At 38.9% G+C, this 22,775-nt stretch overlaps 1 protein-coding gene across 10 annotated transcripts in view; it reads left to right on the forward strand.

Annotated features, from left to right (window-relative positions):
- Nucleotides 1-22,775, forward strand: part of TENM3 (teneurin transmembrane protein 3) — a 437,496-nt gene that overhangs the window by 116,503 nt on the left and 298,218 nt on the right. For all 10 annotated transcript variants that reach the window (XM_080379140.1, XM_080379147.1, XM_080379148.1 and 7 more), the window contains one exon: nucleotides 10,372-10,650. In XM_080379140.1, the coding sequence (XP_080235266.1) occupies nucleotides 10,372-10,650 (279 nt within the window). The remainder of the gene's footprint in view (nucleotides 1-10,371; nucleotides 10,651-22,775) is intronic.

Here is a 22,775-nt window from a genome sequence, read left to right on the forward strand (position 1 = left end):
GCTGTATCTCCGATACCAGCTTGCTGAAAAGCGAAGCCGTGTGCAGTATGTTACAGTGCGCGGAGTATCACAGTTATCGTTCAGCCGCCGCTCCTGTGACAATTAGATTTAGGTGCTAGGAAAATCTCACCATTCAGCAAAAGAGGGACCTGAAACAGTGCTATATATGCTTCGGCAATTTAATTTTATTATGTAAGTTATTAAACACTGTCAGGCATACATTTTTAAGACTTCAGAAACCTGAAACATTAATTGCGGCTTCTATCCTAATGTAAGATGACTCCAAAGTCTATTGCTTTTAAATGCTAGCTGCTCAAAATGAGTTACTTGGATAGCAAAATGTTTAATCTTTTTAGTCACCATAAATGTCAACTGTAGGATTAAAGGATTTAATTGGTCATGTTTTTAAACCTGAAGCTTCAGTACTTTAAAGTGACCTGTCTGAAGCAGTGGAAGGATAGGTATTGTAAGACCATTTTTCACCCTCTGCTACCTGTGCCTTACTGGTGAGCTGATTTTGACTGTTGAGTAGGCAAGTGATTCTCAGTAGAACTGAGTCAGCCTGCTTTGCAGATTATTTACAAGAAGGCGTGAAATGGTATATAAGTGACTTTGTGATCTCACGATGAGCTAATTAATCACCATTCAGTGGTATGGCAAGGGCTGTCTCTCAAAATCCGAGGCAGACAGCAGAATCAGTGTTTTATATTTCTGGTTGCAGTGCAAGGTGTGTCCTGATTGTCATCGTGACAGATACTTTTTTTGTTATACTAAAACATGGCCACCTGCACTATCTGCCTCATTGAAGTTGGTAACTTCTGTAAGCAGCATGCAGTGCCAGTATGATCTGGAAAATTTTGTGGCCTTGAGTTAAGCACATAACCTTCTGCCAGAGGTGGCTTTTTTTCCCCTCTGTAATACAGGAATAATACTTACCCACCTCACGGGCATGTTGGGAAGATTAATTAGTTTATATTTCCAAAATGCTTTGAAGATGAAAAGCGCTGTAAGTGCTAAGTAATATTATCATCTTTCATTGCTGTACTAGTTACTTCTTAAAGCAACAATAAGAAGTTAATTGGTTTTCAGGTTCCAGGTGATAAGGATCTGTTGACTTTTAAAGTTATTCTATTAGCTACAGAGCGCGGTACTAAGAAAAACATTTCACTTCTATTCGATTAGGAGTATATTTAGCTCACGCTCAGTGATATGCACACTTGCTCTAAGTATTCATCTAGTGGAAATTGGCCCCTTGTGGGTCATGGTCTGTAGATGAGCTACAGATCTGGAGACAAAGGGCAATTGTGATTCTCCAGGGAAAAATCAACCTTGGTTATTGACAGTAGAATGCTTGATCAGGCATTTCTACGCAGCCTTGGTCCACAGAGTAAAAAAACTTGTCTTTGAGTAGTCCACTTGCAAAATAAAGAGATTTAAGTTCTTGATCATGATGATTAAGGATTTATAAGGTGAGCAAGGGGTCTTTGCGAAGACTTTCAGCCTCATGGAAAGGAGGATACTGTAGAAGGTCTGTAATTGCCCTGTATATTGCTGTAACTTACATACCGAGATGTACATGGTGCTGCTGTTCGTGATAAAAACTAAACTTGAGGACTGGGGAGACAAATGGATCACCTGCAGGGCTAGGAAAGGTGACTTCAGCATGTTGACATCTATGGAGACAATAAAGCTAGAAGAGTGTGCCGTTAGAGATGGGGTGACGGGAGGAATGGAAGAGGCTGCAGTGTACCGTCTGGCCCGTACATTGATTTAGTACTTAGGGCTGAGAGTCAGGGCTGTAGGCCAACCTGTGAGTGATTGCTTATTCCATTACTGGCAAATAAATGCAGAAAGCGAAGCAGAGATGTTAAATAGGAATAATTTCTCAGAAAGTTCCTTGATACTTTCTGAAATTAGTTTGTAAAGTGTCACAACTTACTGGCTTGAGAGCCGGTACTTGGCGTTACTGAGCTTATTAAAGCTGAAAGAGGAAATAGCAGAGCCAAGGGAACACATTTACCTCAAGTTTTGTGTTTCTGCTTTTTTGCTTTGCAGTGTCATAAATATCTCCGAGTCATAAATCCTTGTCTTCAGCCTAATGGACATTTTGCTAGGAAATCTCAATTAAGACAATGCTACGCTACGTGTGTTATGGGGTTTACAGAACAGAAACCCTTTTGCGAGTGTGTGACGGGAAGAGAGAGTGTGAGAGGGGGTAAAAGAGGTTTTAATTTCTGCATAAATCCTTGGGTCTGTATTCTCTGTTGTTTCTTGCACTTGCCTACAGCAACAGGCTGAGCGCCTCATTCTATCCACGCATTGCAGAGCCGATTCCCATGCATGTGGGATACTTCTTTATGAAACCCTACGAATAAAATACATGGGCTACTGTGAATAGGTGTGTTGGGATTTTTTTCCTTTATCTCACCGAAGAGCCTGTTGAACAAATCGGCTTTTCTACCATGCTGTGAGACATACCCCTCTGTGGGTCTGTCCATTCACTTGTGGTGGCAGGCGTGCTTTTCCCTCATGGAAAGGCATAAATAACGGCAGAGTTTTCTTTCCTCCCCATATGGAGGAGCTTGAGCTCTGTTTTGTGTGCTTCTGTTCATGCTGCCTCCTTCCTCCTCACCTTCTTTCCCTGTTTCAAGCTGTATGTCACGTCTTTAGCATCATACTGACCTTAATGTGGCAGTTCATACCTGTCAGATCTGGTTGTAGGCTCTTTGCAGACTGGATATCTATCATCTCTGCATTGCTTACCCTTGGGTCATATTTTCTCCACATCTATCAAATTTAGGCTTTATTCGTATTTTGCAATAAATGGATGCTGAGATGTTGATGATTTGGTCCCAGGATCCAAAGAGGGCCCTAAAACGTCTATACTGTCATTCTGGTCATGATCAAGACTTTGTGTTCCTTGCTGCTCATGGAGTTGTATTTCTTTTTTAAATCCACAGAATCCTGGGGGTTTTGGGGTTTTTGTGGGGTTTTGGTTGGGGTTTTTTGTCTCCTTGCAGCCCGTGATCTGGACAGCTATGTTAGTTTCTCTTAATTCAGTTTATACATTATGTAATCATAGTCGTAAAACCTGATTTTTACGTAAAATCCCCAAATTTGGAACCATATTGTTTTAATTATTAATACATTTACTGAAACATGATTGCTGGTGCTGTAGCTTGAAGCTTTGAGTTGTGCAATTGTGAAACTGTCTTGAGCTGACTTTAATCTTACTCTGCGGTAACTTCAGGAGGGCTTGATGAACAGTCCTTTATCCTTATACTGGATTAAGAAGTGCTTCTTATGTTCTAGTCCGTGGATTAGTACAGTGGATCCCCTGCCACCCTCAAGCCTAACAGGGAAAAAAATTACAAGTCTCCCATACTGCACGGAAGAGTCTGCATGTTTTAACCATAATTTGGAAAAACAGTTGCAGGAAGATACTGTGTTTCATTCACATTGATTTTGCTCTGTTTCTTAAAATAAAAACTTCCCCAGACTAGCATTTCAGTCAGTGTCGTCTTCTGATTTTGTAGTTTAATGCCAGTAAAAATACACAGCTGGTTTAAGTATCAGGTTTGAAATAGTTTATTTCCCACAAATGTGGGTAGGTTTGTCTTTCTAGAATTGACTCAGGTTTTGAGTTTTACATACAGCTGTTCTACCAAGAGCGGCACGGTAAGCACAGCTCGGAGAACTCACGGTATCTGGCACTAACTCTTTCAGAAGTCACTGAGACCATGACTTAGCTCCCCATACGCTTTTGAAAGCTCATAAGGGGTGGCGGAACTGTATGGTTAATATTTACTCAGAATAACCTGAGCACCTGAAAATTATATGCGCAGTTGCTAAGATTTAATATAATTTAATGCCATTTGTTATTATGTAGTTTACTGGATATATTGGAGAAACAACTGCCATTCATACAAATCTTAGAGCTCTGCTCTAAATCGGATAACGATAAGAAAAGGAGGTTAAGATGGAAAAGGGAATAGAGCGGAAAGGTCAAGAAAGAGAGATTAAGAGGTGACAAAGGAGGAGGTTGTGATAAGTGAAGAGAAAAACATAGGAATTAAACAGGAGAAAAATGTAATAGAGTGGATTAGGAAGGTTTAAATTTAACAGATAATTTTCACAAAAACAAGATCAAATCAGGATGAAGTCATAACAACGAAATACCCAAATCATGAAGAAAAAATGTTAACGTAGGCAAAGCTCATTACTTGTTCGTCTTCACTGCAATTTCTTGCATCCTAGCAATCAGAGCTCTGCAAGTTCAGCTTTGAAAACTCCTTTTTAGTAAATACGTTGTGAAGTTTGTTGTGTCAAAATGGTTGGTATCACATCTGTTACTCGTCCTATCTTTTGTGTAATTGTATTCTACACACCTAATACACTGACTTCTGGAGACAGCAGTTGTGCACTTCTTAACAGAATTTTATAGAGCATCCAGGGCATCTGTTTTGCTGTTTTTCTCCTTAAAATATCTTTGTCCTTCCATTTCCAGCCAATCTGTTGTCCTGCTGTGCATTTATTTCCATTTCAGTCTCCTTCCTCTCAGGATCTTTCCTTACGAAGGGCCACCTTTGTGCCACACTACATCTGGCCCAGGAAATAGGGGGGGGAGGGAAATTACTTACAAAGTGGTGTTACATATTTTTCCTTAAGAAACCAGGTAGAATTGGCACTTGAAGGTGGATGATGTTTAAGATCCCTTAGAATTGTGTGAAATTCTTGCTAAACCAGTCCAGATCTGCTTTGATCATCTGGGAACATTACCCCAATGTTCTCGGTGGTCCTGTAGTGACTGGCTAGTGCCCTGAGAACAGAGGGGACAGTTTTGCTGCCTACTGTTACCTGCAAAGAAGCTCCTTTTTCTGTCTTTGATTAGCACATGAATGAACTCTGTGTTTTTTCAGGAATCAGGACTGTGAACAGGCAGTTGGATTTGCAGTTGACCAGCGCTGTTCCTTCATAGCGGTCGTGTGTATGAGTGAGGGAGGCAGGGCACTGTTGCATCAGGTCAGCGGTCTTGAGCTCTTGGTTGTTCAGAAAGGATGAAGCATTGCAGAGGTGCGCTGCGGCGGCGTGCTGGCTTCTGCTCTGCAGAAAGTGTTCAGAGGTATTGAGCGTGAGCTCCAGGTAGGAGCTTCAAAGAAGAAAAACATGCCCACTACATAGTGTCTAAACATGGATACAAAGGGAAGAACGTACTTTCCCCATATCAAAATAGCACCAAAAAGCATGGTCCTGGCAGAAACACTTCGATGTCAGTGTCGCTTATACAATAAACTATAAGCATTGTATTACGAGGGCATGTTTGTATGCAGACAGAAAATATAAACCTGAGAAAAACATTTTCCTCGTTTGCTTTCTAAATAAATGAAGCTTCTTTTTAATTAAAAACAATTATAAAATCAGAGTGAAGTAGGGAATCCAGAAAATGTAAGGGAGAGAAGACTGGTTCCCCTAAGGACCGTGATCATAGTTTGGCATCTGCATAGCTTTAGTTGTTTCTCAGCTTTTGTAAATTGAGTATGAGTGGTTTTGTCTTGTGTTATCACAGAGTGCTTATGGGGAAAATGTACTTGATTTTTGAATGGTACAGAAGTGTTTTGGTCAGATAGAAGCCGGCAAGATGATACAAAGGAACAATAGATTAGAGAGAGGAGTGACAAGTAATAAAGAATGCAGAGAGAGCAGTCATGGCATGAAACTTCATCAGAAGCATAAGGAAGAGCAAAACTAGACAGAGTTTTGAGTATGGTCTTGGATGGGTTTGGGACCTCTGCCGTTTTGGTACTGTGCCTATCCCGTTAGGACAAAACCAAAGTCAGCAAAGGCACTCAAACTATAATTCTTCTGGTTTAAAATGTAGGGACGTGGGTGTATTTTTATGCTAACAGGTCAGATGCTTTGGAAGCTTTTCAGGTTTTGTTTTGTTTTGTTTCCTCTTTTCCAAAATAATCTATTTTTGCTAAAACCTGACTTGTTGACTCATGAGTGATTAATGAATTACGAAGGACAGTGCTGGTGTCTGGAGATGCTGACAAATTCTCTCTTGGCTACTCTTTGTTCATTCCTTCAGTTTGTTTCTTTCCCTTTTTCATGGTTTTTTTTTTTGTGGTTGTGTTTTTTTTTTTTTTTTTTTTTTTTTTTTTTTTTTTTTTTTTTTTTTTTTTTTTTTAAGAAAATATCTCTTGTGTATATATTCAGTATAAATCCAACTTAGAGGAAGGACTGACAACTGAAGAACCGTGGGGCCTTTTCTTTTGTTTAGTAGTCCTCTTCAAAAACCCATTCCCACAGGTAACATTTCCAATTGAAGCTTAAGTTATCAGGGATGACTTTTGAATATTGTCCACAACTTAGTTGAAGGAAACAAATGTGGCACAAATGCAGCAGTTTTCCATTTAATTCCACCTGTTAACTTCTGACTTCCTAAAATTATATATAATTTCTGCATACCTCAGACTTGCTTATATGCAGTATTTGATTAAAAAAAATAATTTACATTTCTAGACAATGTAATCTGTGATTCTGGCAGAGAAATATATATTCATATATGCACACATACACTCTTTAAAAAGAAATTATGTATTAAAATTATGTTGTTATACTTTTTTTTTGTATTTATTTAATGTAGTTCAGGAAGTACACCAGTAATAGTGTGTGGATCATGGCTTGCACAGAAAGTGGTTGCAACGTAACAGGTTGATGCGTATGGTTACTGTTGGCAAGTGCCGTTTTTAACAGTGATTGCTACACAAGCTCCTCAAAGTTATTTTAGAGTTATTACATTAATTTTGTTCTTGTCTGCACGAATGGAGGGTGTCAGGTGTCCTTACACTACCCATAAATTGATATTGCTAGCCAAGAGATATGCAGTATCGAATGGTAAAGTGGTAGTAAACAGTATTATTGTCAGTTTTTAAAACCTGACTTTATGATACATCATCCTAAATAGTCTAAAAACCCTAAAGGGGTCTCCAGAACAAGCCTCCTTGAAATGTTGTGTCTGATTTTTTTCCATTTTACACTTCATGCTTTTTTAAAGGAAAGCAAAAAAAAAAACAAACCATAAAGCATTATGCTTATCCGTTTATTCTGTATCTACATTTTCTTCTCAGGAATTAGTTCATTACAATCGCCGAGTTGTTTTTAAGTCTTTATGAACTGTTGAGGCACTTATTGTCAGCAGGAGAAATTGCAAATGTGTGCACAGTGTAAGAAACCGATGATTAAATCCCTCACATTGAAGTCATTCCGGAAAGGTTAATTAGAAACTCTAAGAACCACAAGAAAGAGAACATCCTCTCTTCATACTCTTTTTTTTTTTTTCTTTTTTTTTTTTTTTTTTTTCCCACAGAGCTCCTACAACCTCCTTTTCAATTCTTATTTTTATTTCATAATATTGTTCATTATCAGGTAAAAGTCCCCAATTATTCTGCTGCCCACTAGATTTGCATCCCAGCCATGTTCACCTTTCCCTGGCTTCCTGTTTTCATTGCTCAGCAATCTTAAGATCATGTAAATTTTTTATATCGCATATGTATGATTTCCTTTAGGATATAAATTCCTACACAAATACATATGTTTTTCCATGTCAACTTTTTGGTTTGGGTTTTGTGGTTTTGGGTTTGTTTTTTTTGTGTGTGTTGGGGGTTTTTTTAGTGTGTTTTTCATTTGTGTAGGCAACTTACACGGAGTGCAGTCCTCTTAGTAAGGCTCTTAGGAAGGCTTTAATTCAGAAGATACTTTAGCCTGGTGTTTCTAAAGCTGTTAACAAGATTTCTGGGCTATGCTGTAAAACTTCTCAGTGTAATGATGAGCTCTAATATAGTGAATGGGATGAAACGGCAATATACAAAGAAGCCCCCTTTTCTGTGTTGGCCCTGTGACATGCCATTTTGGTTTTCTTACCACTCATAAGAGGGGGAAAAAAGAAGGAAATATTTTACATAGAGGCAGGCTGTTGTAAACTTAAAGTAAAAAATAAAATCCATTAATAGGTGGTACGTAGTATGTTGTGTCTGAGACCAAGTCTTCTAGAAAGTGATCGTGGAGGATGTTGATAAATGCCTGAAGTAGTTTCTTTTAAAAATAATAGTTTGCTTAAGAGGGGGAAGAAAAAAAACTGATGGGGGTGTGTGTGTGTGACTCTATTAAAATTGATACACCTGCACAGATGTCTCCCTGAGAGATTCTTTTGAGTGCAAAGAGGCCCTTTCAGCAGTGGGGGGAGCATGGTGCAGGCTGGCTGAGGAGCTGCAGGTTGCCATGCTCACCCACTACAGCAGGTTTAAGTGTGACTCGAGAGGCAGCATCTGTGTCTGTCCCTGTCCTTCCTCACCTCCAGATCTCGGCACCATGGTGTTATGGGGACCATGGCCATAACACCTGGTAGCATTGAAGTCAATGGCAGTTTTGTTGCTGACTCAAGTACCCATGTCTTCAGTCAGAAATACCTCTTTCCTTTCCATTTTGCTTCCCAAAACCCTGTTCTTAGAACCAGTAAGATGCTGCATGTGCAACTGTGTATACACATTAGCCACTTAACGTGTGTGTAGGTACACCTATAATACACATAGGCTTCCTGTATATTAGGTTCTGACTTAAGGCAACTGTTTGAAAATGCAGAGTCACATAATAATGTCCCAAACACATAAAACCAGTGTTCTAGGCTGTCTTCCTTAGCGTATGTTTACCAAAATGCAAAATAAAAAGCATTTTAGACACTTTGCTACTTTCAGCTCTAACCCTGTTACCACTGGGTGGTTTGTTTGGCCTGTTGCTTCTCTGATTAGTTTTAGCTCTCACAAACCCTGAAAATTCTCATGGTGTGACAGCTTTAAAAAATAGCAAGATACTATCCGTGTGCATGGTAACCCCCTGTTCTTACACCCTTCACACCGTTCAGACGCAGTCATAGATACACTTACTCCTTTCATGTTTACCTCCCCAGCTGTATTTTTGTTCAAATATTTATTCACAGCTGCGTAATAAATACACTTCGATTTGTACCGAAGTTTAGCAGCTGTTGTAGTAACTGATTTTCATTATTTATGAAAGTCATTGACAGAATTCATTTCTGGTTCTGGCTGCAAAGAAACTTATAGCGACAATTTCATATGATCACGGCAATACAATAATTAACTGGCTCACTAAAACAAGTTAATGTCCAGGGCATTAACTCTTAAATAAATTTCAGGAATTATTTACACTTCTGTATTCACACTTCTGCAATTCTATTACTTTCGGATAGATAGTATTCTGTTCTTGTTTTATTATAAGCTTTAATTATGTTGTGTATTTTTATGTTAAATGACTAATTTTGGAGAAATTAGGATGCCTGTTCAATTCAAAAATTGAATGTGTGTGTTCTGATTTGTTCCTGGAGCTGTGAAATAACTGTGGCTAAGGTGGAAAACCATTATAGGTATAGGCATGCAAATGAGCTTGCCAAGTGTCTATATATCATAAAATGTCTTAAATCTATGGACATAAAAGTAGGATGAAGACACAGCCATTAAAAAGGCAGTCATTTTTGAGTGTCACATAATTTAGGCACTTTAAGTTATTGAAGTGTCATGAGTTTATTGCACCTAATTTATTAATACAATCATTTGGGATTCACTTCTGTCTCTTGCTGTGCCCCAAAACAGAGGCTAAAAGTCTGTTTAAAATGCACAGTCTCTGCTTCAGCTGTAAAAGCCTAAAATGTTGCTGAAAATATGGAGGCGTGAAAAATAACAACTTCAATGTAATCCTTGCAGGTAACGGGTGGTGTTTGGTTATATGTGTGTATTAAAGTAGGCCAGAGAGATCCAATAAAAGACAAGTGAGTTTGGTTCCCATTTAGTTTTTCCACTGGTGACATCTGTATGGGGAAAACAGCCTGTTGCTTTGGCCTCTAACCAGGGTGGGCGGGGAAAAAAAAAAAAAGTCTGACAAACACCTTGTTACTGCTTTCACACTTTGAAAACCTAAAAAAAAAAAACCCACCCCAAAATTGTCATTTATTTTTAATCCTTTCATGTGCTGAATTGGCTTTTCTTAGTTTGCAAGTTCTGTTATGTTTCTTTCCTCCCCAGGAGCATTTTTGATGTGTTTAAGCAGTTGACAAAATAGTGCTAAGGTGTAGTATGAATGAAAGGGGCACCACAGAGAGCTAGAGACAAAAGAATCCATTTGATTGTAAAACCTGCAGAGTTTTGACAAAACACGTTGTGGGATACCTGAGATAATTATACTCTTTGTAAAGAGTTTTTACTTTTAGGTTCTTTTTTTTTTTTAAAAAAAAAAAAAAAAAACCAACCAAACAAATAAAGAAATCTCACCTTTTTGTTATCTGTTTTTTCCCCTAATCAGGACAGAATTTTACCCTAAGGCAGTTAGGAGTTTGTGAACCAGCAACGCGCCGAGGACTGACATTTTGTGCGGAAATGGGGCTCCCCCACAGAGGTTACTCTATCAGTGCAGGGTCAGATGCTGATACTGAAAATGAAGGAGTGATGTCTCCAGAGCATGCCATGAGACTTTGGGGCAGGGGGGTCAAATCGGGGCGCAGTTCCTGTCTGTCGAGCCGTTCCAACTCAGCCCTCACTCTGACTGATACCGAACACGAAAACAAGTCCGACAGTGAAAATGGTAAGTTCTTATGCATATGCCCGTATATAAATCAATGTTTTATTTGCTGTTTTGGTTGACACTCAATAATTTTAAATCATTAAAGGAATGGCCTTGAATTACTTACCCTTTTTTTTTTTCTTCCTCTTCCCAGAAAAGTCAATATTCAATATCAGTCCTAACTAATGCAAGCTTTTGATGTGATGTTTTAGCTGTAATTGTGAAAGAGTTTAATCACAAAAAAGATTAACTCTGTTTTCTCTCAGGCCATGTCACCTGTTACCCTTTGGGGAGCAGCTAAGTGGTGATAAAGTTGATCCCCAAGGGCAGCCTGCAATCAAAGGTTTCTTTCTAAACTTTTCTTCAAGACGTCTTGGAGAAGTTGTAGAATTGTAGAATGGATGAATGAACACAAATAATAGCTTATTAACAGGGTGCATGTGATTGGAAAACAAATCTGATCGTGCTTAAAACTTCATAGTTGATGAAAGCAATTGGAATTGTGGTGAAGAGGGACATGTGGCCTTTGATGTGCCTGTGGGACTGGATTACTGTGCAATTAAAATTGTGGAAAAAAATAAAATAAAATCTGAACATCACCTTTGTAGGATGGTGGGGTATGACCATTGTATATTTAGGCTTAGTGTTTAAATGAAAAGAGGTTAATACAATTCAGTGATTCATTTTTGAAGCTTTTCAGGTTTTTTTTGCTCCTCTTGAGGTTATGAACAGAACCTGATGTGGTGTTAAATGCTAAATGCACAAATCTTAGAAAACATTTTATCTTTAACTTCTTTTTGTTTGCAGAAGATTTTCAGCTTTACTAAAATTAAAATGATTGTTCTATTAACTTCATGACTTCCTATATGACAAATTCAAGAAAAGAATAAAGAAAAATGGGTAAAGATGAAAATTACTGATGGCTGTTGCCTGCAAGTCTACACGTCATTTTATTAATTTATTAAATCTCTCTTGCTCGGCTGTACAAAAGTCAGAGCCATTTTATTTCTATCCTCTGGCGATAGATGTTACAAGTTGTGAGAAACATCAGTGCAGGTGTGTATGTATGGTAATCCTTGAAAAAAACCAGCCCCGCCCCCAAAAAACCCAAAAAACCAAACAACCCAACAAACCCTGCACTTTTATTTTAAGCTACAAGCAATAGTGTTTAGTCCTATCTATTTATTATTTTAACTTCTGTTTGAGAAGACAAAACCAAAGCTGTATTTTGGTATTATTCATACTTGTCTTTCCTCTGGTGGCTGATTCTAACTGAAGATGCCTGTGCAAGACGAATGTCGCAGATGGGATCCTCCTTTTTTATGTTGGACTTAACGCTGCGTGGTACCTGAGGAGACAGCTCTCAGTGTTCGCAGGGGTCTTGTCTCATGCTTGGAAAACTTGTTTTGAGTCAGAGGCACGTTTTGAAGGAGGAGGACAGGAATACTTGCCTATTTCCTTTTAGCGGTGGAGTTTCTGTTGGATGACTCTTGATGACAGCTTTGCAGTCTAGAGTAAGTTGTTGAGCAGTCCTGTGATTTTTCTTTTGAAAGGTCTGTGATGAAACAGATACTAGTCTTTTTTAAAACCCTACATTAATATGAAAATACTGAAAATACAGATGTATGTATACATGCATGCACACACGCAATTTCCTTAGGGGAAAGTCACCTCCAAACAGGTGACTGCTTCAGTAGTACGCTAGGTTTAGTATACTTTTTTATAAACTTGATATTCACAATTTTTAAAAAAGCAAAATGTCTGATTACAGTATGCCAAAACCTCCTCCACGAGCTTAGAGTTTTGTTTTATTTTTTTCATGTGAGAGAAGATTGTGCATTTGTTAGAAAAGACATTACTCTGTGCTGGTTAAAATTATGCAAGGAATGTCTGATGTTTGATACAACTTCAAAGAAGAGTTTAGTCACTAAAAAGGATTACAGTTGATTTATTTATTGATAGGGAGGCCAGCAGTCCAGCTTAAGTAGGTACTGGGACCGCTGTGCGGTTAATGAAATTTTGATGGCTTGAGAGTCCCCTAGGGTTATGAAACATATATAGCTCGGACCATGTCATGGGTCACTGTTTCAGTGGATATGTTACAGAAGTGGTGGAAAGCTTAATCTTCTTTGGTATTTTTCTCTGTGTTTTTGTTTCCACTGAACATGGACGATTTGGCTGAGAAATGATTTTATACACATTGGAATTCAGTATGTTAAATGCTCACAGTAGAATAGAAAATATAATTTAAAGCCAGGGAAGCCATATCATCCTGGCAGGTACAGGTACTCTAATCAAAGGACCAAACTGCAGGTGTGAGTTTTGTTAATTAATGGCCTGAAGTTAATAGCTGTGCCAGTATACTGTTAAAATCTGACAAATCTGATAAAGCTTTGAAACCAAAATTACTAGTTATGACAAGTCCTCTGCACTGAGTCCCCCTTTGCTGTGTGTGAAAGCTTCCTGCAGTTTGATGGAACCCTTGTACAGGTAAATGCATTTCTGTGCAGCGTGTTTACCTCTAAGGTAGATAAGGAGTTGGAAGTTATGATGAGCAAAACACACCACCAGATGATGCTTTCCTCACCTGAAGGCCTCAGTTCTTGAGCAATCTCACTGTTCGCCCCCGGTAAAACTATTCACTGTTTAAATAGTCCATTACCATAAGCAGACCTGATAGGAGTTAATGGGACTATTCACAGTGATGAGAACTGTGACTTAGCCTGCAGGTTTATGAACTCGGGATCTGTTGAATGTACTTAGGGTTTTTTTTCTCGCCAGTTAGGCGAGAAGAGAAGCTTGGCATCTAGAACATTTCCTCTCTTTCCTTGTAACCATTGTGCGTATTGCTCTTCTGAAATAGTTGTGGATTGCATATCCCTCAGGAAGGCAAAATTCAAGCTTCTGTTGCACAATTACAATGAATAAGTGGGAACAGTTTGTTGAAGATACTGACTTTTATTTGTTGAGGTCTCAACATTATGTTTCTAAGGTCCTACAAAAGCAACCTAAATTTGTGAATAACATTGGCAGGTTTACAAGTTTCTTTAAACAAATAACGTTGCACATGATTAAGTTGCAAAATTTAAAATATACTAATAACATACCATGAATACCAGCTGGTTTTAAAAAAAAAAAAATTAAGAAGTTTGTTATTTTTTTTCTTTTAGAAAACAAACTACTTATCAAACATAGGATTTGTATATGTATCCTCATGTCAAAGTTTAGGTTACTGCTCAGTAAATCATTCTGAAGAGAAAGACTTTTCTTTGAGCTCATTCACGTTCCATATATGACTCTTGGCATCGTATTCCGAGAGATTTGTCACGTCGGCCTCCCTGAAGGAGGACCTGCATCTGTTAATCTGGGCAACCTACCAGTGTCACGTACAGTATGATGTATCAGTTGGAGCACACTGAGCGTGCATGTGTTTCTTCAGGTTTTCTTCTCCATTCTCATTGCAAATTATTTCATAAGCGCTGCATCGAGAAATTTATGTAATTGTTCTAGGAGTTGTGACTTTGAAACAGAAACAACCTGTCTTTTACATGCTTGCTACTAACTTTGTGTTGTTAAGTTCTGAGATTGCTAAAGCTTGTCTTTTAAACTTAATAAATATTCCAGCAGAGTATGAGCTAGAAATTGTAGTTGGGCTTCAGATGGCACCTCAGCTTAAAGGGTCAATATATTTTTAATGTGTCTTAGAATCTACTTCCTTATTTAAACTATTTTTAAATTCAGTAAACTTCAATCCCTGCCTTCATGAGACATCAGAAAGCTAGTTAAGTAAAACGTCAAAGTTAATTGAGTAAGTTATTCTTGAAGGCTAGCTCCTTTTATTTATTACATTTATAATATATATAAATAAATTTATTTCTTTATTGTAACGTTATGTAACCAGTTTTGTGTGCACTTTTTGTGCCGGCCTGAAATTCAGGCTGTGGCAATGACTGTGACTGGAAAGTCACTTGTTTTAAGACTGAAGCAAGTCCATGCCCCATTCTGTCCCTTTGGAAGCAGTGTCACCAGCTGGAACAGAGCTGGGCGCTCTGGATAGATGTGTGCCCGTAGGTGACTCCACTCAGCCACAAAGACTGGCTGGGTGTACAGAAAAGAGTTCTGGGGGCACTAAATGTGGGGGGTTATTTTCTTGGTGAAAGTTCTGCACTGATGGGGGTTTGTTATGAGTCCAGAGGTGATCAGGGTGTAGCAAAATAAAAAGAAAGGGGGAGAGGAGTATGAGCTCATGGCCTCAGGCAGTTGTTCTGAATTGGTTAGATAAATGATTTGAAACGTGAACCCATTTTTCACAGGTACAGAAAAGTAGATCTTGCTGGTAGAATGTTCATTGCTGAGAATTTCTGTAAAGAGAAAATACCGCTTTATCAGCTGTGTGGGCACCTGCTTGCTTCCTCTCCAACTTCAGACAGTTTTTGAAGATAGCATTCTTGTGAACCTAATACTCTCTTGTGCTTCCAGAATGAATTTACTGGCATTCAGATCTCTGAAAACCAAGAAATACGTTGGTAAGATACTTGTCAAGACATTTTAAATCTGTTCTCTCTAACCCAGTATATCATATACTTGAACTCTGCATTCTTAAATAATGCACATCCTTCAGGAAGTAGTGTTACGCATTCTCACCTGTTTAACATCCTTCTTTATGCTAAGGCAAAACTTGACTTAGATGAGCTCTACTGAGTAGGAGCTGCTTGATACCTGCTAGCCAAATGCTGAGCCTACTGATCAAAACCAGCCACATAGCTGATGAATTAATATTCATCTTAGTGCCATACCACCATTTACAGCTGCTTCACTCTTTCCCCCAGTATTCCATCTAGCAATTATCTACCCTTCATTAAGCATGCCAATATCTCTTAAATCCTGCTTTGCTGCTGAGAAATTTCATGACCAGGAAATCAGTCTTGTTTTATTGTTGACAGAAGTCGGCTCTGAAATAGTATTTAGTATCTAAAAAGGCATATGAATTTTTCTTTGGTTACAGACACGTGGAACAGAAATCCCTACATGAAAGTAGGCATCTCTGGTTTTCTGCAGTATTATCGCAAGTTTTCTGTAGTTATGCCAGTTTTCAGATTTTGTTATGTTATGATTGTAGTTCAGTGGATATGTTTTAATAAATCTTGTTAGCGTTCACTGTTGATGAAATAGAAAACATGTTGATGTTTCCTTTGGCTAATGGTAGCCAAGGCAGGAACAGCTGGGCTGAGCTTTTTCCAGTAACTTTTTGAGATCTCCTGGATTTCAGTTTTAAATGTCACTGAACTTGCTGTTGAGAAAAGGCATGAGATAGCAAAGGGCCATCTTAATGATGCTTTCATGATAGGAGTCTGGTACGGAACATCTGGCCAGAGGATGAAGCTCTTTGGAAACACTTTAACAAATCTTCTGATGCACAGGAGCTGTAGGCTTAACAACAGCTGACGGCAATAAAATTAGGATTGGGCTATGTAAAGAAAAACAAATCTCAAGAAGAAAATTTCAGAGAATTCGCTCTTGGCTGTTAAGCCTATAAATCCTTCTAACGTTAAGGATTGGTGAAAGAGTTGTTTAAAGACCAGCTGTAATAGCTTAGGATTTCTCCAGAGATCTGAATTTCAAGAAAGAACCATGCAGAAAATGCAGAGAAGGTCAAATTTCTGAGGAGGAGCTTACAAAGATGCAATTGGGAAGGTCAAGGCATACAAATAAAGTTGAGATGTAATCAGCAAAAAAGTGAAGAGCTGTACAGAAACATGAATGCTAAGAAAAGGGAAAAAAAAGAGTGGATTGATTTATCACTTAACAGTGAAGGAAGACTGGTAATATATTGTTGATATGTTTTCATCTGGTTGGTTTTGTTTTCAGCGTTTTCTAACTGAGTAACTGATCACAGAGCTAACATTTATACTATTAAAAGTTTAGAGATTACTTCTGTAAATAAAATTTGTCCTGCATGTATAGAGTGTCTACAGCCTCTGGGCATTTTATGACTCATGTCTGAGAAGTCCTTGTTGATGGATATGGTTCTGGAAGGAAGAACCAAGCAGAACAACTTCAGAAGAGACAAAGAGAAGGAGGAAGAACCTGCCTAATCAGTTAGACAGGAAACATCTTAAAAAAAAAAAAAAAGTAAAAGGTTTACGCTTTATGACAATAAGCATGTGTTTGTACTAAATGAGTCTTGTCAAGCTATAATTATTTCTTTCTGTGATAGTGTAAGCCACTCCTTGATAAGGAAAAAGGAGCAGATGCTAACAGTAATAGATACTTCGATATTAGTAAGGTTTCTGACACTGCCTTGCTCCTGGCACACTCATAAATAGAGACAGAGGGTCTAGGTTGGTTTTTGCAAGGTAAATGTACAACTTAATAATAATCATTCTTTATGGATTTTTTCCAGAATTTAATGAACTAGCAAGTTGAATCAAATAATACTCCTCATAGTGTGTCATGATTTTCTTAATGACTTGGATAATGCAAATAGAATGTTGTAACTTGGAAAGAATGACATATTCTTTGTAGGACAGAATGAAAGCTGGAGAAATAATTCCACGTGAAAAAATGTCCAGTAAATAGAAGTGCGAAGACCTACATTTAAGTGAAAATAATCAAATTTCCCAAATGTGAGGAAAACAAGTGGCTGAATCACAGTCCTTTAGAAAATCATAGAATAATTCATCTTAGAAGAGACCTTTTAAGGTCATGTGGTTCAACTCTGCTTAGAGCTGGACTAACATTAATTTAGATGAGATTGCTCAAGGCCTTTTTCAGCTGGGTCTTGAAAATTTACAAGAAGAGAATTTCCACATCATCTCTGGGCAACTGTACCGGTGCTTAATCAACTTCATTGTGAATTTTTTTTTCCGCTTTATATCTAGTTGGTTTCCCTTGTTTCAGTGATGACTTCTGCCTTGGGTAGCAGAAGACCAAACTTAGATTTCCACCTTTTGCCTTTTCCAGACTCACTCAGCTTCAGCTTGAGTTGTGTGCTTCAGCAGTCCAACCATCACGGTCAGCCTCCGCTGGATTCATTCCAGTTTGTCAGTGCTGTCTGAGTACTGGCAAGCTCCAAACGGAACGTTGTACTCCAGATGCGGTCTTCAAATGCTGAATAAAAGGGACTAATCACTTCCCAGGGTATGCTGGCTCCTTTCTTCTGAATACAACCCAGTATGTGGTTAGGGCATACTGTTGAAAGAGCACGCTGCTGGAAGTTGTTGTCCACGTTGACTCCTCAGGTCCTTTACTACAAAGCTGCTTTCCGTTGGACTCCCAGCTAGTCGTGTTAGATGGGGTTATTCTGCCTTTGGAATTCATGAGGGTTTTTTCAGCCAATTCTTAACAGCCTGTTGAGATGCCTTTGAAAGGCAATGCTGCCCTGCAGTGTCTTGATGACTCTCTCCAGCTTGGTGTGATCCACAGGCTTGCCGGGGGCACATTCCATCCTATTCATTCTCAATATGTTAAATGTAGTACAGACATAAACCAGCATCAGCCCCAATATTAGCCCTGAGGAATTCCATGAATATTGGCCAACAGTTGGTCTTCACGCTACGAAACACTGTTCGTTCATCCTCTTCATACAACCCGTGTTCCACAAACTGCACTTCGTAGCTCACCCAGCTGGTCTCTCCCTCTCTCCAGCTTGGGTACCAGGGTACTGTGGGAGACCGTGTTGAAAGCCTTGCTAAAGTCAAGGAAAACGGCATCGGCTGTGCTCTCTTCATCTGCTGAGACAATTATCTGTTCATAGAAATCAGTCGGGTAGTTCGGGTATAATTTGCCTTTGGTAAATACACGTTAGCTGTTCTCATTCGCTTTCTTTTCCCAGAGGCCTATCCAGGCACACCAAGGATAACTGCTGCAGTATTTGTTCCATAATTTTCCCTGGGAGAGTGGGGTGAGGCTGACCGCCTCTACTTTCCCATATACTCCTTGCCCTTCTTGAAGGTAACATGACCTTTATCTTCTAAAAAGTCATCAGGAACCTTCCTCCATTGCTTTGAAGGAAGCACAGAGTGGCCTTTCAGTGACGTTGGTCAGCTCTGCCGGCAGCTGTGGATGCCTCCTGTCTGGTCCTCTGGATTTAGGTATGCCCAGCTTGTGTAAGTGGTACCAAACGTGTTGCTCTTCCTCTGCAATGGCTGAGCTTTGGCTTCCCTACCCCCTGTCCTGCATGTCCGGGAGATGTATCTGCGTTGCTCCTGGGCAGCCGTTAGCTGAAGTTCATTATTTATTTTTTGTTGTTGTTTTCATAGTTATTTGTCAAGGGTGGGGTTGGGGTGTCCAAACTAAGTACCACACGGGCCTCTCCCATGCACAGACACACACGCTGGCTGGGTGGGGACGAGACCTGGAAAAAAAGTAAAACCTGTAGGTTGAGATAAGAACAGTTTAATAATTGAAATAAAATATAATGGTAATAATAATGTAATGGAAAGAGAGACAACAATAAGAGAGGAATAAAGCCCAAGAAAGAAAAGTGATGCACAATACAAGCGCTTACCAACCACTTACCGATGCCCAGCCAGTCTCCAAGTAGCGATTGGTACCTCTTGGCCACCCCCACCCCCCATTATACACTGAGCATGATGCTCTACAGTGTGGAATATCCTTTTGGCTGGTCGGGGCAGATGTGCTGGCTGTATCCCCTCCCGGCTTCTTGTGCCCCTGCTCACTGGCAGAGCATGGGAAACTGAAAAGTCCTGGACTTAGAGTAGGCCCTACTTAGCGACAGCTAAACCATCGGTGCGTTATCGACATTATTCTTATACTAAATCCAAAGCACAGCGCTGTACCAGCTACTAGGGAGAAAATTAACTCTATCCCAGGCAAAACCAGGACACTGTACTGTGTGAGGGTTTCTTCTATAACCTTATCAGTTGTCTGTGTACGGTGCTAGTGAAATAATACTACTGCATTCAGCAGTGCTCAGACAGAAATACTGTGTCTCTGACTGGTTTGGGGACTACGTTTTGAGGAAAATACCAGCCAGCTGGAGGCCTAGAGGAAGCGTAATGAGAATGAGCAGAAGTTTTTAAACACACAAGGGTAAAAGAGTTTGGGCGAATTCAGACTGTCGTGCCTAACATGTTCTGTCTTAGGTATTGCTGCTGCTGAGACAATGGCATTCCAAGGATAACTCAGTGAAAGAGATTGCTGGCGACCATGTGAATATTTCATAGCCTAATGTATTTTTCAAAACAATTCTAAAATGTTGGTGCAGTTCCTGTCGCTCTTGATTTGTGGGAGAGGATGGACAAAAGAAATTCTTCACTTCCTTTCTGGTTTTGTTTTCTGTGAGTCAGTTGTGTTATTTAACCCAAAAATTAATGAGCAGGAAGAGTGCTGAGAAAATGAGGGCTATAAAACCATTGCTCTGCAATTTACTGTAATATTAATATTCATGTCTTGTTTTTTTCTTCTAATTGGAAATGGTTAACTTTTCATTGATCACTTTTTTTTCCTCCTCATTTTGAGTTTGATATAAAAATATTGCTCTTCAGTCCCCCTAAACAAAATGTGCTCTTCTGGACGTGCTTGCACAACGAAATGTTAAAGAAAATGGCTCTTTTTCATTTACGTTGTGTTTTAATTGTGAGGTGGCCATGAAAGCAAAGCATACTTTGCAAATCTGTAAACTGATGATCTCTGCTGTTTTCATTTGGAATGTGGGTTTGATGTCCTTGAAAAATCACAGTGGTAGCAGTAAATTGTTTTAATTAATGAATTAGAGAGCAACAGATTTGCTGAATCAGGTTTATTGACGTAATTATCACTGGAATAAAAATGACAGAAGAAAAAAATCTGTCAGAGCTGTGAAATTATTTGGTTTGCTGTCATTTGAAAGCAAGTTTCTTGGTCACCACTTTCTTCTTCTCCTGTATAGTTCTGTCAATACAGGAGCGTGTATGTACATATATGCATGCAAATATATGCACATACATTTATATATTCATTAGACATATTAATGGTAGAGTCCAAATAATACCAGCTCTGTATAAAGAGTAGGCTTATTCATGGTGAGTTGTTTTAAAGGTGTTTGTTAAGCTTCACCTTGATTTTTAATTTGAAATAAGATTTTAATTGCATTTACTTGTATAATTATATATGTCATATTGAGAAATAATCTAATAATGATTTCAACTTTAAAGTAAATATAGGCTGTGCTTTTGTCAGAGTATCAGTAATAATTACAGATGACAGCCTTTGTGTGCTGGTCAAATAACAACTGTAGAAAATTTGTCAAGATGAAGGGGTTTTTACAAAAAGCTGCAAAGAAGCTTTTGGAATAGACAGTTCTTTAAAACTAAATCTTATTAAACCCATATAAGGATTTACTTCATTTTCTGGATAAAAAATCCTATTTCTCTGATTCAGATGAGAATTCAGTCTAAAATTATGTTTCAAGTCAAATTTGAAAACTAATTCCTTTTACAACTATTAAAACTGTGGATTGAAATCATCAATGTTTTTTGGTCTACAGAACGTGCTGCCTGATTTGTTGGCAAAATCTGAGCTTTTTTCCTTGATTTAAGGTGGGAAGAAGATGAAGTCTCAAATCTTACGAAGACAAATGCTTGTTAAGAAGCTGTCGTTTTGATCTTTAGCCCACACACCGCCCCCCACCACTCCATTCAGTATACCATTTTAATTCTAATTTATATGGGTTTTGTGTTTGGTTATCTGTTGTCTTCGTGTGTATTTTGTAGAGGAGAAGTGGCGTGGGTTTGGCACACCGAAACTGTAGAGAATAATACTGGATTTTTTTCACTCCACATTCGAAGCCTTTCAGTGGAAGGGCCTTTGACACCTGCTGCCATCATTGTGGGTTAGCCCAGGTTTCTGTATAGTACGTGGAAATTTGCAAAATACTTTTTTTATTATTACTATTTTTAATTTAATGATTGTGAACCCACAGCATCAAGTTAGGAAAGCTGAGGGGGACCAATGTAAATGAATTATGGATGAAATTATGAATATGTAAATGGTTAATAGGCCTGTATCTCGTATCTTCTATAAGAACATCCATAATAGATAACAGTTTTCTTGGAGTGTGAAGACTCTGTGCAGCTCCCGTGCCAGGCCTGTGCTGCTGCTGGCAAATCCCTCCCTGGGGTACCGTGGCAGCTGACGAGGTATGTCTGAGACAAAATGTGAGCGTTTTCACCTCTGGTGCAGTATTCACAGCAGAAAAAGAAGCAACTGACCCTCGAAACCCTGGTTCTGGATTGCCAGGCCACAACAGAGTAAAGGCTGGCAACAGACTGATTTCTCTGGTTGACTACATCACAATTCCTTTTTGTCCTTTGTGGTGAAATTAGATGCGTAAATGTATGTATACGGCCATGTATGCATATACATGGCTATCCTTACAAGACTTTTTTTCTTAAACAGTTTTATTTTCACAGTTTATATACATATGCACAGATTAAACGTCCAGTGCTGAAGACCAGTTTCTTCTTCTTCAAATGACCTAGAAGCTTTAAAGCATTTACATGGTGAATCCATGTGCAGTCATGAGCATAGGCAAAGGAAGGTTATTCTGATGTTATACACTCTGCCACTAACCTACTCTGTGCCGGAGAAAGAGATCGTTTTTTTAATTTTTGTCATCCCCCCAGTTGCTGGGGTCTTATGAACGTAATAGTTCTATGAACTGCTTTATCGTTAGAAATAAAATGTATAACTGCTGTTGACTGATGTTACGGAGTCTCGGTCTGCACCTATGGCAGACAGTCTAAAGAATTTGGGTTGCTTTATCTGTGTAGAAAACTGGAATTCCTTTTCTAGTGGGTTCTGCTGAACCAAACTGTATAGGTCACTTGCGCAATTCAAAGAAAAATAGCAGAAACGAGAAGGCATAAGATCCTTTTTGGCAAAAGTTAGTTCTCAGAGAAGGTCTCAGAGTTGTCTTCGCTGCCTGCTGCTGAAGGTGGATACTGAATATATCAAGATAGTTTATAATCTTTGAAGTTCTTGTGAATATTCAAAGTTTCCGAGATACCTAGGTCAGAATGACTTTGAAGGGAACGGCCTCTATCATACTGGTTAAATGGCTAGTATCCAGTCTCCTTGCATGTAGCGTTAACCAGCATTGTTCAAGCTGCTGAGTTCTTCGTTGTGTGATTGCTGCATGTTCT

Source organism: Falco punctatus (genome assembly GCF_963210335.1).
Source record: "Falco punctatus genome assembly, chromosome: 1".
In the NCBI taxonomy this organism is placed as follows: domain Eukaryota; kingdom Metazoa; phylum Chordata; class Aves; order Falconiformes; family Falconidae; genus Falco; species Falco punctatus.